This window comes from Haemaphysalis longicornis, unplaced genomic scaffold (genome assembly GCF_048455015.1).
Source record: "Haemaphysalis longicornis isolate Haplotype H1 unplaced genomic scaffold, Haemaphysalis longicornis Haplotype H1 scaffold_5, whole genome shotgun sequence".
Lineage (NCBI taxonomy): Eukaryota > Metazoa > Arthropoda > Arachnida > Ixodida > Ixodidae > Haemaphysalis > Haemaphysalis longicornis.
Window position 1 is genome coordinate 110,170,972 of NW_027526385.1, and position 19,498 is coordinate 110,190,469.

General features: G+C 47.4%; 1 protein-coding gene across 1 annotated transcript; it reads left to right on the forward strand.

Moving 5' to 3' along the window:
• The first annotated feature begins 637 nt into the window (after nt 1-637).
• LOC144139368 (uncharacterized) lies at nt 638-18,828 on the forward strand. The gene is made up of 5 exons (XM_077671733.1): nt 638-712; nt 4,801-5,135; nt 6,798-6,888; nt 12,295-12,539; nt 17,539-18,828. Exons 2-5 carry the CDS (start codon nt 4,870-4,872, stop codon nt 17,885-17,887), a joined length of 951 nt encoding a protein of 316 aa, XP_077527859.1. The 5' UTR covers nt 638-712; nt 4,801-4,869; the 3' UTR covers nt 17,888-18,828.
• The last annotated feature ends 670 nt before the right edge of the window (nt 18,829-19,498 follow it).

Here is a 19,498-nt window from a genome sequence, read left to right on the forward strand (position 1 = left end):
CAGACACAGACAGGCAGACATACAGACAGACCAAAATTTCTGGGTTTAAGTAGCCCAACAAAAAGAACCTGATTCGTTTCCTCTCTATCCCCTTCCATACGTTTTGCCTTCCAATAAAGACCCACATAAACTTTCTTCTCTCTCGTTCTTATTGCAGTTAACTTAAATTCATTCAACGCCCATATTTTCTACTATGGAACGTAAACTTCATGTATGTACTTCAATGAATTTTACCTATAATACTTTAACTCTAAGGCTTAAAGTGGGGCTAGTTGGTGTTGACATAGAACCATTTTACCAGCGGAAAACGGACAGGGACCTAGAAAGAAGTAGACGGGACAATCGCTAGGTCCCGTCTACGTTTTTCTAGGTCCCTGTGCATTTTTCGCTTTTAAAATGGTACTTCAACTTTCGCCAATCCCCCGTAAGTACAGGTACACAACAACTTACAGGGCATCATGATTATCATCATTAGAGCGCAGTGCAAGCTAGGAGACGACAAAGACCCCTTTTTGTCCGTTGTGTAATTGCATGCCCGTTCACCATGCATAATTACAGTGCATTTTCCGACGCGCCGCGTTACGCCCCTAGATATCCAATGCAGCCTCTTCAAGCCCCGCCCACCTTATCATCGCCATTACGGCGGGTATCTTTCCAAGAACCACGGTCAGAAGAGCGCGGTAGTGCCATCCAGGACTCCGCAGAATCAGAGGTGAGTGCTTCCGCTGAACGCCGGAAAGTTTTGGAGCCAGCCTGCGTCCTGTACAAGGACAAGTTTGACCTTTGACACAAGCATGTCGAGAAAATGTAGCACTAGATTATCCTCATTTAGGAGCGCTATTTCAGAAGGCCTGAGTTCCGCCTACTCCCGAGTTTCCAGCTGCTTGGGTTGGGAAAGTAGTGATAGTGGAGCATTCGATACACATCGAGTGGCGCACCCCGCCTGGCATATTCAGCACGCTGCATTGGGGCCGCTTACGTTGATAAAGTACGGCTTGTGCTATCTTCCGGATGCCGCACCATCTGAAATCGATCTGCAATATTCATCCCCTAGAATAAACTAGATAACCTCACTGCTACTTTGAAATCCTCGGCCTGGTTGTTGGCCACGCCCGGCGCGGGCCGGTCAGTTCTTTTTCCGGTGTTCTGTTAGTCCTATTAATTATCTTTGCTATGTGGCTCAAGGGCAGACCTGCAGTGCAGCTATGCGCAAGCACGAACCAAGTAAGAAAAGGGGTTCACTGTAGTGAACGGAATGCGCCCTGCCACCGACCATCAGATATGGCTTTTTTTCGACTTGGTTGAGTGTGCGCGTTGGTCGCTTATGAGAAATCGTCCCGTGCCAATAGCGTGTTCGAGCACTGGCGGGTGCGTTTTTGACGTTGAAGTTGTGTCATTTCTCATCGACTGTGTTTTCGCGGTGTATGAAGAAGTTCCCGTGGGCAAATCGTGTCGTCTGGGGCTCTCCTATCGGCTCGGACAACAGTGAACTCCAGTTCGAACCGAACATCCCCTGACTGTGGCACTAGTGGCCGACGGGGGCCTGGGGACTTCATTTTTGTTTGGTACTAAGTTCTTGTCTCTGCTATCGGGCATCAAACGATGACTTCGTGGTAACTACGCTACACCCACACAAAGTGGACGCCAAGGGTAGGTGTGGTTTCGGTTGTTGCGCCACGCCCACGAATAGGCTGGTTGTGTTTGACTGACATTAAAACTCTGAGGAAACTGGGGCATGGTTTTGCACGGCTGAATTGAACTCGGGACGCCCGTGCCGGACGCTCCTGCGGCGTGGTTTATTTTGATGGTCGCCGTAGCAAGCATAGCTCTACGCTGACAGGTATTTTGAACGAAGCAGGAATTTCGAGCTCGTTTTTATCTCTCGAAAAGTGCTGAGCGAAGGTTGTGCAGTCGTCTGGCGAGAGACCCCCGTTTGCGACTATTTAGAGGCGGCTTTCGCTCCATGACTGTCGTAGGGCAAGTGTTGTGTGCGCAGCGGTTTTACACGATGAGCAGCTTCTACGGAAGCGTTGGTGGCGACCGCAACATCGACCGCCACCAGTAGACCGTCAACCGGTGTGTGCGCAATATGATCAATGGAGACGCGTTTCCCACACCTCGCCTTTCTTTTAGGTGCTTTGGCGGACATGGCTTCCGCATATTTCTAATGCGCGTCTATCCGTCTCCAGCAGGAGCGTGCGGTTCAGTTATCGCCTGCTCGCACAACTGTTTCGAACGAGGCGTTGCATGACCATGCGTTTTTTTATCATCGGCGCGGCAGACAGTTTCCCTCGAGGGGTTGCGTGACGCGCATTTCTTGTGAAAACGTTACTTGCAGGATAGCTTATACGTATCACATATACTCACAAGGAGACAGTCGAAGCACCGATATCTGGTTGAGGTGGTTTATTGGCAGTGGTGAAGCCGATAGGAGCGATGGTCCGAGCATGGAGGTAACCCAGTTCGTTTCTCGCGCATGCACCTGCTAGGGTTCATCTTTCCCTGACACGTCTTTGGCGCATATCCCCTAGTCTGGATTGGGTATAATCCTACCTTCCTCTTCTACAAGATTGATGCCGGTACGGCCCATATCCCGATAGCCTGATGGCGTGTTGCATCTGTTCATTGACCTCGCTACGATACAATCAATGGTGCGTGTCTATTGTCGGAGGCGATCTTTACACATTTCAACGGAAGTAGGACAGGTGCACACCAACCAAGCAAAACCCGATTCTAGGGAGGCTCTGCCGTGTTCAAGTCTGCTTGATGAAGTAATTCACACACTAAGACGAACAAATTAAAAAGAAGAGACTGAGGCAAACTCGTAATAGCAGAAAAAAAAAACCTTTAGAAGGAATCTGTGCCCGACAGAGAAATGAAAGCGAGGGAAATGGCGGAAGCACAATGTATCAGTAAAGAAGTGGCTAATACGTATCGCCAAGTTTTCGCCTTAAAATCACGTATGCAGACTGGAGTGCTTAGAGGAAATTTTGTGTCGAACAGCGGAGGGTCTCAATAACGTAATACGAGCAGCAACTGTTTTGATTTGTTTAACTTTGTTTAATTTGAAAGAACTAAGCTTCAGTACCTCACTGAAGTCCATCCCAGCCCCGAAAGACGTTTCTCAACCGAGGAAACGCTAGAAGAATAAAAAAAGTCAAATTTTGCACTGCAGTGAAGTGTTACGGTCAGGAGTGACATCACATGGTCCAGCGCTGAAAACGTTATTATTGTGTTGACTGTACGGTAGCATCCAAGTGATACAATCAAATGGAACTAGAGGCCCCTCTACAGTCATTAAGTCATTTGTCTCAGCGGTGGGTTAGTTCGATGGCCGGCAATCGCATACACAGGGTCCTGTGACGTCCTTGAAAGGTTGTCGGAAATGGCGAGGGAGGCGACAATGCTTCACGTTTTCTTCAATATCACCAGTATTTTTTTCGAACTATGGCATAAAATTTGTGTTATTGTTATCAAGACAAAGCACTTTTTCTAATGAACTTAAATTGTATTTTGTCTTCAGGGTTCCTTTATACAATGTAACTATTAACCCAATTTATTGTAAAAAAATTGCGTAAATTTTCCGAACAGCAAGAATCTAACGACAGTCTTTCGGCTTGTGCGACGAGCTCAGATGCCCTGTGCAATGATGTCTTTTGCTGAGAAAGGTGAACAAAGCGAATGGGTTGTGTGATTTACCATGCTAGAATGAACGCGCTTCCTACTAACCGAAACTTGTTTCACATAGTTCATCTTTGCGGTGCATGAGGCAGTGAAATCTAAATAGTAACGCAGCAGCACATGCAGTGTGTCGCTTCGCCGAAGTGAAAACCCTGTAAGGTCAACGCGCTCGATTGTTGAAAGGAAATGGCGCCCAATGAGTAAGCTAATTTGCTTTTGTCACCCATATGTCCTTTGCAAATTTACGTCGCAGAAAAATCAATATCGGTAGTGTTTCTGTTCGCCTGCTTTTATTTTCTGCTTCCTGAAATACTCGCCGTAACAGACTAGGCGACGAGGAGAGGAACAGCCTGCTGTGGTGTTAGAGTCAGGGGCAATTTCCGTTGTGGTCCTAACCTGTAAACCTGCACATATGAACAGCAGCTGGAAACCATGGCAGCTCACACAGTACAGACATATCCGCTCCGCAATTCAACACCAATTATATTTGCATTCACTATATCACATCAAGTGCTTATTTGTCAATAACGCTTGCTCTCGAACCACATGTTCTTGCATCAGAAAAGCAAATGACTATCTATGAAATTATGGTAGACGTTTTTTATGCGGTACTAGGAATCTCTGCCCTTTGCATCATTAGAGCCGTTTCAGATTACTGCCGTAGATCCGATGGCACATATTTTAAAAGAGGAGCATGCTCACGCTTTGACTATTTTTTGCAATCTGTGCTGTGTTTGCTCGTTCACTGTTCTTCCCATTTTTCGCAGTGGTTGATGTCGGCCTTTTTTCGCGTGTGTGCGTCAATGCTTGTCCCAAACATTTCAGCTACTCTTAGAAATTCAGCATTCGCGGCACCAAAAGCGTTTACAATTGTTTTAGGAATCCATGGTTCTTAATCTCTTCCCAAGACATATTTTACTTCGGGCGTCTCAGACTTATAGTAATCCCTAGCCTGTATCTCCCTGTAACGCTTCCTCCACTGTATAGCAGCGGGCGCTTTAGGTCGAACGGCTTGTCGTGTCTCAGGCGAAGGTATCCTCCTTACGTACCGCCATCAAATATCTATGGCTAGCGCTGTATTACGAACTCCTGAAGAACTCCAGAGACTGGGTTTTGCAGCAACCGGAGAGCTCCACCACGAGCTTGACCAGCCCTGCGGCGATAACTCAACACAGCCGGGTGCGCGCCATGCCCGTGCTGCTGTTGAGCGCAATACTTGTGGTGGCCTTCGTCGCGGCGTTGTTGCTGGTAACCCAGTCCAGCATCCTACTGGCCGAGCGCGACATGTTGCCTTCAAACTCTTCCGAGGGAGAGCGCCAGCCCGTGGCCACGGGGTCGGGACGAGATCTTATCAGCAGCCCTTCGGAGGAAGACGACGATGTGATTCGGCACAGAATGGACACTGGCCACCACGGAGTTACGCAGGACACAGACCATCACGGAACAACGTCAGGGTGAGTGGGAAGAGAGTCCAAATGGATGTACTCTTAGTGGGGTTGGGTAAATTAGAAAAATAAGGTGTCCGGAAGACAGTTATTCCGTGACCAGTGATTGAAAACTATTGCTTCAGCGTGCACTGAAGGCTTGGCAGGGCAATGTCGCCTGTATAGGCATTCCTTAACGCGTCGCCCGCTTTCCTGTGGGAGCGGTAAGGACGCTTAGTTTAGGCTCTCATCCGGTATGTGGCGCACGTTGGCGGATGTCCCGCCTAACATCACTGCTCGCGAGTCGTGAACATTGTACCCACTTCTCCAGCGTGTGTCTGTCAGCTTGCATCGAAGGCGTCGGAGCGCCGCCTTGGGAACACTAGGTAAACTGTCATCTATTTTGCATAGTTTCCAAGAAGCGGCGCTGGCTGGCGGGCATGAAAGCACGCAGAAAGGCTACGGAGTGGGAAAGGGTCGGAGAGAGCAACAGGAGCGTGGCTTTTTGGCCATTTTTCGCTCACGCGTTAGGCAAGGATTGTACAGGCGGCGTTGGGCAGGGGAGTAGAGTAGGAGAAAGGATCATGTATTCATCAATTCTTACTAAGAGACAAGCGTGAACTCCAACAGTCGGGAGGCATGTGCACCGACAAATACAGTTTCTTTTATGCACACAAGTTTACCTTGCGTAAACATTACTGAAATGAGTGGTAGATGTGTATGTGAGAATAATGCGCTTCCTGACGTTTCTCAAACTAAACATCAATGGTATTCGTTTCGACGGTGACATCCCCTGGGAAAGTTGACATCTCGGTGTTTAAATTTCCGAAGAACTTGTAACCACGGGGTTCATCCTTGAACCGAGTACTGTATTTGATTTTCCCCGAACGTTCGCAATGAAAGAAGCCATACCCCACGAGCGCCCCTCTGGTGGTCGCTGTACGCTCTTCGTTTCACGTATGCTACAGCGAACAGAAAAGGGCTGTTGGTGCCAGATTTTGCAGCCTTGAAAGTAAGCAGTGGATGGCTTCTTTATACAAATTTCTGCTCCATTCTTAATATAAGAAGAATCACAGGTATTTCTGGCCATGATATGGCCCGTCGTGATATTCAGGACCAACAACGCAAAAACGTCCCCTTCTTACCCGCCGTGTGCAAGCTGTGCCAAATGGTTCGACATGGTACTTCAATGATGAGTACATGTTTCGTTTGGGGATTTGATGCTTCGATATTGCCCCTATGAACGCTATCAGTTCTGTACACCTGTTCATTAATTGCACATTACTGGCTACACACATAAGCCTCCATCTGCGTCAAAAATGTGATCACGCTTCTTTTATCGCGCTGATAAATGCGGAGGGCCCGCCGGACCTCACAAGACGCATGGATAAAGGCGCTGAGCCCCCCCCCCCCCCCCACCCCCCTCCGCGTCCCACTTTTTTAGCGGGATGTGTCAGAACACACTTTCACATGCATTACCATGGATCCACACATTGCGTTTCTCGGTCTCTCCAAGTTATGTCAAGATGGGCTGACTCACATTGATGTTTATGCTTATATAGATAGAGTAGCATGGCCAAGGTGCATTGTTGGTGGTTACTTGTGGTCACATGCACTAGTACGAGTAGTAGTAGCACGCTACAACATCCAGTAACGTGCTGATTTCGGTGGTCTTTCATGCGCTGTTCGAAGGGAAGTAAAGGAGGCGGCTACCAGGAATGTTACCAAGGGGCCCACTCCGACGACCACGTGGACGACGACGACGGATGGGTCCAGAGAATTAGTAAGTATCTTTGACGTGCAAAAGCGCTTAGCAACATAGAGAAGCTGCCAGCTGAGAAAGAAACATAGCGATGGTTAACGTTGCTAGTACAGGTGCAAGTGACCGATGGATTGATGATAAGATTTAACGCGCCGGCGATTAGGCGCGCCGTAGTTCTGGGCTGCGGATTGACTTCAACCACCTGGGGATCTCCACATGCGCCGAAATCTCGAACACACGGGCGTTTTCGCTTTTCGCTTCCATCATAAAAGCGGCCGTCGCAGCCAGGATTCGAACCCGCGTCCTAGGGCTCAGCCGCACGATGCCTGTGCCACTGAGCAACCACGGCGGTTTCGCAAATTGCAATTGAAGCCGCGGTTTCTAAAGCTTACGGGAGCTGTAATAGAAAGAAAAATATGCAAGTGCGAAATAAATGTATGTACACAGCGATGGTGTGGCAGTGCGCCTCACTTGCCTTGTAACCTTCACAATGCCATTCCCAGATGTTGATGATCCTGCTATTTGGCGTTGTGGCTTTACAATACCAAAAATGGACACAGCTTTGGCATATACTTTGTCAATTTTTTTACAACGGCCGGCTAGGATATATTTAACGTTACGAAAAATAAGCAGAGTTCCACCCCGTTGTAAATCTGCTTAAAACACCCAACTGTGGTTCTCTTGTGTCGGTTCGAACGTCTACGAGCGCTCGCCCGCAAATTCTACAATTCGAGCAAAAGAATCGGCAGCTAAACACCAGCGGTAATTGGCTCTATCCATCGCCCTCCACTATTGAGGGGGAGAGCAACCCGCCGTTCGAGAAAAGTGCGACTTCTCTTGGTGGGTCTGGGAACCAGTTTGTCTGGGAACCTTCTCCTACCCCTGCGTGACGCACGACCTTCAGGCAGACGTACACGACGGTCGACCTACAGCAGCTCATCTCTTGAAATGACGACGTTAGATGGGTGGGGAAATGAATAAATCGTAGTTGTTTTAGGAACAAGGTTTTTACACCTGCTTTGAGAAACTTCTATCAGTGCCGAGCGGCACAGGCCTCCATCCTGAAAGACCCCCCGACCTTCAGCGGTGGCTCTGGGGACCCCACCACCGCTCCCTTCTTGACTTCCTTCGAGAGACGGGGGCCCATGTATATTTGTAAATAAGTTATTTTTATGCCAACGGGCATTCTATCGCAAAAAAAAAAAGATCCAGGCAGCAGCAGTAGCTAATGGCGGCAGAAGACTCCCGACGGAAACGTTCCCTGACGGAATTCGCGCCGAAGCCCCCTGCGCTCATGCGGAAAAAGAAAGGCGATACTCACAAGAACTACTTTTCGCCGCCTCACCAAAATAGATCTTCAGCTGTATATATGCAGTCAGTGCAACGGTAGGCGCCAGAATACAACTAATGAAATCTGGCGGGTGAAGAGGCATGCTCATCGTTTACGCAACCTTACAAGACAGTAATAAATTTCAGTTATTTTGATTCGAAATTTGATGCATTAGTAATATGCCCTGTGGTTTTTTCTTTTTCGGCGTCGAGTTTTATCCTGTGGCTGAAAAAGTCCTATTTGTTAATATGTTGTAATATCTACCACCTCCAGCTCTAAAAATTATTAGAAGTACGGTAGCAGGTGATATAATATTACAATTCTTTCTCATGGAAGGTGCTACGGTCAAGGCATAGTCTGATAACAAATATAGCCTGACACTGCGTTGAAGTAGCCCCTTTTAAAATGGCAGAGTTTATTGGATTGCTGTTGTACCTTGTACGAACACGCACACACGCGCACGTCCACACACACACACACACGCAAGCACACGCAAACACACCACATCACACCGCACACGCACGCACACGCACGCACGCACACACGAACATACATGCACGCACGTACGCACGCACGTGCACAGTAAACTAAAATGCGAAAAGAATGAAACTAAAGGCCCGCCCGCAAGACGATAATTTCGCCCGAATGAGATTTCACAACGACGGGCTCACGTCACAGGCTGCTCGTTGCTTGGCTGACGTGAAGAAGTCCGTGCCTTCACCGCGTTCCGAGGTCCTTTGGCTGCGGTTGCCGCGTCTTCCTACCCTGACACGCAGAGATGAGGGACACGCCCAGACTCGCGCGCTGGCGAGCTCGAGCTGCGGACGCGGCAGCTCGGAAAGGCCGAGTCGCATCCTGCCCTCTCACCGGCCTAGGCGTCGTGCAGGAACAGAGGGCCCCAAGGAGCGGTTACTCGGATAGAAGTGGCAGGTCCTCCGGGACATTATCTCGAATGGCACCCAGCCCGGTAGAAAGCACGTTTTTGCACTGCCCGCTAACAGCCTCCCGGTTGTGGTCCTTCGCACGGTCCCCGAAGCCTTGTCGCCGATAGCTCAACTGTCCTCTCTTGCGCTCCTGCGCTACACGCACAGCGTGCTAGCGCCAGTGTCTCCCTCTTTTCTATGTTTCCTTCTTCCGTTTCTGGGCTTCTCACTGTCATGTGCTACTTTTTTGTGAGAGCTGGACGCCAACTATCAGTATTCCAGCTTTGCTTGAAGCCCGAAGCATTCTAGCGCGAGGCGTCAGAAAACGAGTGTCCCGGTGTGTCCTTTCAGTACGCATTGCGTTTTCGCGCGAGGCGTTCTAAAATGAGTGTCCCTGTGTTTTAGTTACGGCGAGGACGAACGACGAAGACGACAAGGAGAAGAGACGCCGACAGCCCCAGCCCCTGAAGGTTGATTTGATTGCGGGGGTTTAACGCGCCGACGCAACGCAGGCGATGAGGCGCGCCGTAGTGGAGGGCTCCGGATGAATTTTGACCACCAGGGGATCTTTAACGTGCGCCGAAATCTCGTACACACGGGCGTTTTTGCTTTTCGCCTCCATCAGAAAAGCGGCCGCCGCAGCCGGGAATCGAACCCGCGACCTCGTGCTCAGCAGCGCAACGCCTTAGCCACTGAGCCACCGCGGCGGGTAGCCCCTGAAGGGCTTCACCCCGTAAAGTTGTTTCCACTGGTAGAAAACTTTGTTTTTTTTTTGCATCAATATCGCAGCGGTGACCTGGTAAATCATGTTTCAGGGAAGCCTTGACAAGGAGGCAACAAATATTTCAAGATGTCATCACTGCGATTAGCATGTCTTTAGAAACCAGCCAATACAGCTCTTTAAGCTTGAAGGGCCTCCACAAGTTCATCGCCCTCTAGCTTCCACGCCAACAGCTGTAGAGCACATGCCTGCAAGAAACGAGAGCGCCCTGTCATAAAAAAATGTTACAATCACTTCAGAACTGAGCAAAAAAGATTTTTTTACAGTCGAGCATGAGCCGTTGCCTTGTGCTTCAGGGCACAGCTTTGCTTGGCCAGTGGCATGAGGAAAAAAATAGAATCAACCAATTTTTATTCCTACAAACTTTCTTCGAACAATGGAACAATGACCTAGGTTTCCTTAAAATAGTGCCTTAACAATCCTACAAAGCTTTTGGAATTTTCTGCTTCAGTTCTGGCCTTTTTACAGAGATAGTGGAATAAGCCTACAAATATTCTTGTATATTCACTTGATCACAGTGTTTGACACCATCTTGTGCGCGTTACCATAACATTTTCGTCAGCTTATATGTCGTTCCAACGTATATCTTCGAGTAGTACATCGGTGCGACATGTAAAATATTTCATGTTTAGCAAATTGTTTTCTAGTACGCGCAGAAAAGAGGTTTTGCAGACGTTTTCAAACTGTTCGAGCCTTTTCTTAATTTTCCTTTTTATTTGTAATTTTTTCTTGTTTTCTTTTCTGACAAAGATATTCGTGCCCGAATTGTTTACATGTTTGCACGTTTCTGTTGGTTGCAAAGAATTGCACAATATTTGACAGGTAAATTCAGTTTAAACTAACGTTTCACGGAGTACGTTGTTCCAGCTTCCGTTTTGTGTACTGCATAGTATTGCGAACATTCCAGTCACGCACAATAATTCATGCCAGCCTGCGTTTAACAGCTCATTTTTTACTCGCTTCGACATTTTTCGTAAGAACATGGGTCGATTTACATCCTGTTTTGCAAACACGATTTGAATGCACATGTTACTCACTGACTGCGCCTGCATTTCCTGCTTTCGTACGTCTTACACCAGCGGGACCACGGGCTTATTCCTTGTCTTTGTTAACATACTCTTATTCCTTACTCGGACTTCGAGCCCACGTTTTTCGCAAGCATTCTTTTTGTTTATTGCCTTTCTTTGCGCACAATCTTCTTTTGTATATCTCTCCAGATTTATTTTTACCCTTGTTTCATTCACTACCCTTCCCTGCGCGATGTTCGTTTGTAGGCTCAGTAATGACCATAAAATTTTAAGCCGTTCCACTCCATATGAAAGTTGTCCGAAGTGCACAGCATTTCGCCATAATGAGTGGTGGCGCCGTTATACACTCACTGCTACCGCCAATCACGCTCTTCGTCGCCCTGTCTTACTCCTGTTTTGATGAATATGCAATTCAAATTTCCCGCCTTCTCAGTGCTCATGCGGTCCCGGCCTGAAACTGCGCCAGTGGTAGTTCTCTTCTTTTTCTGCTTGCTTTAATTTCGCATGCCGAAGCTGTTTTGCGTCATTTCGAACGCGCCATTTGTTTCTTGCGGGGCTGAGCCATTGTGCGTCATCTGGAACGCGTCATTTTCTTCTTGCCCGACTGGGCCCTTTCTGCAGCATTTCGAACGCGCCATTTTTTTTTTTTTTTTTTTGCTTGCGCGGCTGGAGCCTTTCTCCTTCATTTCGAACGCACCGTTTCTTTCTTGCGCGGCCGCTTTTTTCGCTTACTATCGTAAAAGCCAACCCAACGAGCGTTCCTAACTAAATGAACGCCGGAGCTGCCGGTTATATACAAAAATTTTGCCTCAAATGTACCAGCAGTTTTCTGTGCGCTAAACAGCGGGTAGATGTATGACAAGCACCAGTGATTAACAAGGTTCGAACGATTACAAATATTTAAACCGCGTCGTTTTTCGTGACTGCCTGACGACGGTACACCAGGCTCTACTTCGGTCCGATATCTCGCTGGGCCGCCTGATTCCGGCAGTCCCTTGACATAGACCGTTAGCGAGCTACGACGACAAGGCGAGCCCATAAAGTGCTTTCCACTTAATGGTCTTGTCACCGCGCGACGAGGAGGCACAGCGCTGCTAGTGAGCACAGGCAATAAATAAATGAGTAAATAAGTAAATATACGAAGAAATAATAAAAAAACAATAAATAAATAAATAAATAAATAAATAAATAAATAAATAAATAAATAAATAAATAAATAAATAAATAAATAAATAAATAAATAAATAAATAAATCCAACAAAAAGCAGCGCCTTTTCTCATGTTGAGGAAGAGGCTACATAGCCGAGATTTTCCAAGAGTGGGCTACGCCTATTCATTGTGACTACTCCTTTCCGGCGATTTCAGTTTATAAGACGGTCGATGTGCGGGGATTACTACTTCGGACTCTGCCCGGCGACTAAAGAAGAGTTCTACTTCGACGCTTCGGAACGCGCCTGCAAATCCGCAGCCGACAACGTCGACGTCGCCGTATGCAACCTTGGAACAAACCGATTCCGCACGGAAGCCAGCTGCGTGAAAAGCTGCGGACGACGTAAATCGACATACGACCGCAAGTGCACCGAAAGCGTCCTATTCACGCAATGCATGCCGTAAGCAACTTTCTCCATAATCGGGATGCCAAAACGAGCTGCAATGACGGGTCCAGTGGGAAAACAGGCCGAAAAACATGGTTTAATTTCAACAAAATTTGAAATTAAAAGGTAATATTTTGCACAGTAACTAGACGTCGTTGACGAGTGAGGAGTAGTACGCAATTCGTACTGTTCGTTTTTGAGGGTAACGCAGAACAGTAATAATATTTCCAAAAACCGCTGCAATTCACAACGCTTGTGGCGGCGCTGCAGCTGATAAAGACAGAAAATTGTTACTGAAAAAATTATTTGCAATCGACTCTAGAGGTACTCACTAGTGGGAGGTCCGCTTAAGAAAATTTGTGATCGCTAGCTGTCGTTAATCGCTAGCGGTCAGTATGCGTTTTTTAGACAGACCCTTACGACAGTTCTGATACATCGCCCAATCGTTAAGAGTGGCGTGTCATTGTGGGCTTATCTGCTGCTCTTTTTCTCTTGTGATTAGAGAAATACACCTGCCACAACTATTTGAGGAGGAGTATTGTGATAACGTTGGCGCCCAAGATGCTGAAGGTAAAAATGTTTTGGATAATAATGACGAAGCGATACCTCGAGACCAGAACCTTCGTACATCATATTCCCTGGGGAAATATTTGTAGGTTTGAAAATGGTGTGTTTCAAGTGGTCTAACTGTCCACTTGCTTATAATGAACTCAGCACCAGTCAACTTTCTGCCAACTGTATATTGTGTAAGCACTCTTACCAGCAAAAACCGTGTAAGTCCCTGTGTCTACGCAACGCCTTCACCCATTAGCACATACGAAAAAAGAAAAGTATTGAAAGCAAACACAAAATCCGTAAAAAGCGCCAATCGTGTTACAACTTGTACTTGCACTAAGATGCACAATTGTGGAAATTAACACGTGAATCGTTATAACAGTAGAGGAGTAGATGATTTGTCGGAGAAAAATAACAACCAAAAAATTGGCGCAGCTTGCGCTGGTGGGGCAAGGCTGGAAACCCGCAGCGCTGACGGCTCCTCTCCATTCATCGGAGACTTGGCTGTTGCGCCTCGCGTGAATTTCCGAAAGTTCTCCATGACTGGCAGGCCCGGATTCTTTTGTCCGCTGCACTTCGCACCCCTTTTAAAGTGGACCGCGTTAGCACGCGCTACAACCCACGCCAACAAGCTTCACGAACTCGGCATTTGTAGCGCAAACTCGGCGTCTGTGCTTTCCACCTCAGGCGGGAGCGCACGTGATCTAACGACGAGAACAGTATGCGAGAGATCATGCCACTAACGCAATCGCATAGAAGCCGGTTTCATAATGTGAGGGACCCAGGTTATATTCTTACCCCGGGAAGCGCGTTTCCCCCTGGCTAGTCTCTTTTTGTTTTATGCGGTGCTGGTCTCTTTTAATTGTTTTCTCTTGGGCTTACATAGGGAGGGGGGCGGGTAGGCTTAGTTTATAGCTTATAGCTTTCTTCCAACCCCCCCAACCCATGTATGCATCTCCCTTCCTGTCTCGTATTGAGGCCCCTAGGAAGGCGTGACGGAGTGGCTTTTTCCCGCTATGGGCGCCTAAATTTATTGTTAGGTTTATTCATTTTTTACCTTTTTCAAATTAACCAATCTGGCTCTATAATATTACGAAAATTCTTGTCTGTCCTTTTTTTTGTAGGTGCTCCGCACTGCATGCCAACACAATCTGTTTTTCTTTCCAATTGGCTGAACATGTAATTGTTACCCGCCGCTGCTAACCCCGTACTCGTCGTGCCTTTGGGATGACCGAGTGGTCAGGTTGCCGGTTTAAGGCGTAAAGTTCTCGGGTTCGATTCCCTGTATCTCCCTAACCGCATTTTTTCTTGACGCACGAACTTCCAACAGCTGCTTGTGAGCTTCTGGCCGCGTGTACACTTTCCCTCACAGTTCTTGGCTTCGCATTCTCACCATCTCCATTTCACCGTTGATGATAGTTTTCTGGTAATGCTCGTCTGTTAAAATGTTTAGTAGTCACCTCACTCGTGCGGCAACAGCAAAAAACAAATAGAAAACAAGCAAAGCGTAAAGCAAAGAAAAACCATCTAAGTACTGAAAAAGCATGCCCACCGAGTAAAACCTTTATCTGAAGAAAAATATATAACTGGTTTGGCTAACAGATTTAGTGGACATAATCGTATGAATGTAGATTTTCTGTACAAGTTATTTTAAAACAGAAAACAACTCCGAACTAACTAGTGAAGTAAAAAATGACTACCTTACTCGCCAACCTTACACGATTAACACGAATAAACCAGAAAAAAAACACAAGAATAGTAAAAAAGCACGAACCGTGTAACACCCGATTTCTGCCTAAATTTCTATGGTTTGCGAAGTACGACAGGTAGTCGTCCTAATACGCCAGTGTAGATCACTGCTAAAAGCAAAAACGGAAAAAGGGTGTCAAACATAACTCAACTAAGCCCAACGCCAAATAAAAAAGACTAAATTTAGCCCAATTCGGCTACTCATGGCGAAATCTCGATGTAAAAAAGCCAAATAAAGAGAAGCAGCGTAACAGTGCTTACGCAGTAGTCGGGTATTCTCAAACATTCTGAAAAAGTTTTTGAAAATTTTCGGCTTTATCTACATTCAAGGCCGTTCGGTGCGCTAGCCCAGAGAAGTCTGGCAGAAAGAATTCGTTACACTGCTGACGAACCTCTCTCTGGTAGTAGATTCTGATTGAATCGCTAAATATGGTATTTCTTGGCGTTACGAGTTACCCCAACAACTCGCAATGTTCTCGAAGACATAACCCCCATGACTCGCATGAATGCTTCCAGCGGTCTTGCGCGACAAGCAGTAGAGAGATGACTTGATTTCCTTTACTACAGTGGCAGGGAAGACAGCTGAACTTCGCCAGCAGCCTAACGCTGGCAGCGCCTTACACATGTTCTTGGTGATCGAAACCAATTTAAAAGGTTCAGGCAATAGATGGCACTTCCAAGTTTTCTCAGCGTTTCAAATACATTATCAAGACCTTTGTGTCTGCGTCCATTTCGCTACACCATGCTTAAAGGGGCCCTAAACAGGGTTCCAAAGGTTGAGATTTTACGTGTGCTATCCTTGGAGTACTATACAAAGAACGTCCTGCCGCAAAAATGGTTTAAAAGCGTTCAGTATTAGCCGAGTTATCGTTCATTAAAAAGTGCCCGCAACAAGGCATGGCGCATTGTGTCTTTCACCGCTCCTCCAACGCACTGTGGAAGCGGAGACGCCACCGACCAGGCGCAAGACCTGGTAGGTGACACCAAGAGAAACAGGGTTGCGTCGAGAAGCGCGCAGCCATTGGCTCCGCTCGGCGGTACGTCACTGTTCTTGTAGCAGACGACGGCCAAGCTCCGCCTACTATATCCGCTACCGCTCAGCGGGGTCGGTCGGTGGCCGGCCGGCATCGAACGGCTCCTCGCGCCGGCCGTGCTCGCGTCGGCAGAAACGAGCGGAAGCGAGCGTTCGAAGGCAAGGTAGGGGGCTTCCAAACTCAACATGCTCGTTTAAGATAATAATTGAAGATTGCCACCGACGACTATAGCGGCTCGCTAGCGTTTCGGCATGTGGCGCTGTCGCGGTGATCTCGTCCCACCGAGGTCGGGGAAAAGGCTTAGCATCGCCGCAGTTATCCAGACACTGCTTTGCGATGCCGCGACGACGACTATCCCCCGCGAAATCTTTCACTGCACTATCGTGCATACACCGCACAGTGAGCTGCTTGTCGACCGTGCAAGCAGATGCTTGCCGCGGTCGCGCGTGTAGCGGGCGCTTGTGCCCGCAGAGATGCTCCGTGTTTTTCAGCGTTATTCATACCTTGTAAACAAATTCGGCTAAGTTCGTATAACCGATGGCGACGATCTACATTTGTCCGTGCCGTGCCGCCGGTGCATACGCCGTGCCGCCGGTGCAGGAGCGCCGCGCGACCGCGTTTTCTCCCAGAGCCGGGTACGCTGATTGGCTACAGCATCTAACGGGGCCCACCAATAGCGCAGCCGTACTGTTGAGAGCTTCGTGCGTCACACGGGTGCGTCATAAGCGCTCTGTCACACGTCAGAGCGGTGCAGTGTGGCAGCAAGGAAGCGGTAGGTGAGCAAGGAAGAAAGAAGGCACCTTTCTTGCGTGTTTTTGCGGCCCCTGCTTTACGCAGAGGTGTAATATTTAGTATACATTGTCGTGAAGGGGTACTCTAGCGATTGCGCGATTAAAATGGCGACCTTCAGGAACCTACTTCTTTCTTTCTTTCTTTGAATCTTTATTCGACATCAGACTTGTTACAGATGTCCAGAGCACAGACAAAAAGCCTCAAAGGATTGGGCCCCTTTAAAAATGATAGGCAGGGACATTACTCTGCTATAGAGAACGAGCCACAGCTAACATCAGTCACAATTTCTGTGGCCACACGTTGAACCGAAAATGTTTCCCGCAATGGCAACAACGCAAGATATGACGAGCATTGCTCAGAATCAGTTCCTATCCTCCGAGCTGTCTGTAGAGTTGTAATATTTGACGCAGATGTTTCTTGCCTACAGTATTTAATTAAACAACCACCATTTTACTCACAATAATTGATAAGTATTGTATACGTTCAAAAAGCTCTTTCAGAATATCTGCAAAGCTAACATTTTCAGCTGACGTTTGGAAGTTAAATTGCCGAAATAAAAACTCCAAGCTCAATCTAGTGCAAGTACTTTTAAGTCAAAAAGCCCGTTCATTTCTCTGTTCTGATAGTGGGTAAAGATTGTAGCGTTCTTAAGCAAAGAATATCTCGAACTCTCAAGATTACACAGGCTTTGCAAGTCAACCCGTCTCCGAAAAAATTGACCAGATGCGCTTCAACTCTTCTTATTACTTGCAGTATTTATGTGGTAGCAACTTCAAACCGGGAGCCGTGCAGCATATTCACAACAATATCTATTGGTAGTATACACTTTATTCATAAATTAATGACCTGAATAAGTGGAAACGTCTGTCCCGCATTATTTGCAGCGACGACGTCATTGGCGGCCGATGGTTCTTCAGCGGCGCTCGATGCAAGGCCTGGACGTTCCCTCGCGGTCTCTGTCCCACCAACGACAGCGTCACGTTCTACACGTACCACACGTGTTCGAGAAAGTGCTTCAAGGTTGACTCCGGCCCCGCACCGTGCGCCGTTCCTCGTGTAGCGTCTTGCGCAGGGGGGAGGCTCAAGTACCCCTACTTCGCCAACATGAGCGCCACGAACAGTACCGATCGCTGTGTGCGGGTTCTCCCCAGGAACATCATGCGTTACAGGTGTCTCGTGGGCAACAACCGGTTCAGAAGCCTGGAGGAGTGCAGAAAAATGTGTGTCCTGTAGAGTCCGACGCACGCCACGACTGCCTTCGCGAGAGCAGCCTGGACATTACTCGCGTTTATTTTATTAGTTTATTTTGGAATTCCTCTTATGCGTTCTCATTAACGTTCCAGAAAACCTGCAGTCGCCTATCGTTGATCACAACGTTCATTAAGTAAGCATTGATAAAATTTCTGTAGCCTTCACCTGTACCGCGATTTGCTGTGAATATCCATTGTTAGAGGTCTACTTAAAGCATGGTTGCTTTAAAATTGAGTAAAAGTTTTCATTACCACTGAACACGTCCTTTCGCTATTTTAGGCCAACTTATGCTTCACAGCAGTTTGCAAATAATGGCTTATGGTTCTAGTGTAGCTACGCGGCTGAATTATGGTATGGTAACCATCATTGCTGAGATAGAGAGCAGGGAGGGAAAAACCATCTAGAGAGCACGTGTTTGCTGATTTTCTGGCGTTCACGTGTTCACCGGCACGGTTTTCCAGCGAAACCGGATATGCCAGGATGACCGGACTTTTCTGATGCCGTTGGTAGACAGTGGATAGATAAAAATTGAGTCAAAAAGACAGCGATGGTGGAACACGAAGCATTTCAAAATCAAGTCCGACACCAAACGAACCAATGAGAAGCGAGCGGACCATATATACTTATGATGATTAATATGGTAGAAAGGCGATTCCTGCTTTATGTGTATGGTAAGGTGGTGTGATGTGGGTCCGCTCGTTCTGGGTTGCTTCGATTGGTGTAGGACTTGATTTTGGAGAGCTTCGCGTTCCCGGTCGTTGTCGTCTCGACAGAGGAGTAGTCTATTTGTTTGAATGAAGAGACATTGTTGTGTTACGTGCATGAGTTTACTTCTTATGCGAACACCTGTTTTTCTAATCGGGACGGGTTACTGTACTGCGATTCTGTTCTGTAGTGTTTACCTAAACGGGAATCCCATGGCTTTTCCCAGGGTTCAACCATTATCTTCATAAGATGAAGGAGTGCATTTCTGTCAAATTATGCGCGTCCATGTACCCCTCTCTAAATCCAAACTGCTTTGACCGTGTGGGAATTGGGGAATCGGATAGACGTCTACTTTATACCGCGACGGACCCAGGTTTGATTCCGACCAAGATTTTAATTTTTTTCCACTTCATCTACTATCATCATCATCGTCAGAGAAAGCTGGGTTTCCCGTACTGCGCTTCTGGTGGACGAGAGACGCCATTGGTGAGAGGCTAAAAGTTCCCTTTTGAAAGCTACCTTCGCAATTGAGATGCGAGCGCCGCAGAAACAGCGGATCTGGTGGTCTTCAGTAGCTTTAACTTGGCTTTGCCGAGGTCTGCCCATTTCTAAGGGAATAATGGTTAAAAAGCGAAGCTGTCTCCATGCAAACTGAGTTAAGCCAAAGTCCACAATCCACCCTGCTGAAGCCCAAAATCAAAACTGTCAAAGTCTAAAGCTAAAGTCTACTTCAACTCAAAGTCTAAAGCCAACGCCCGCGCATGCAAACTAAGTTAAGTCAAATCCCACAATCCACCCTGCTAATGTCCAAAATCCAAACTGTACCATTCCATAAGCAAAGTCCACATCAACTCAGCCAAAGTCTAAAGCCATGACCCGCACTGCGAT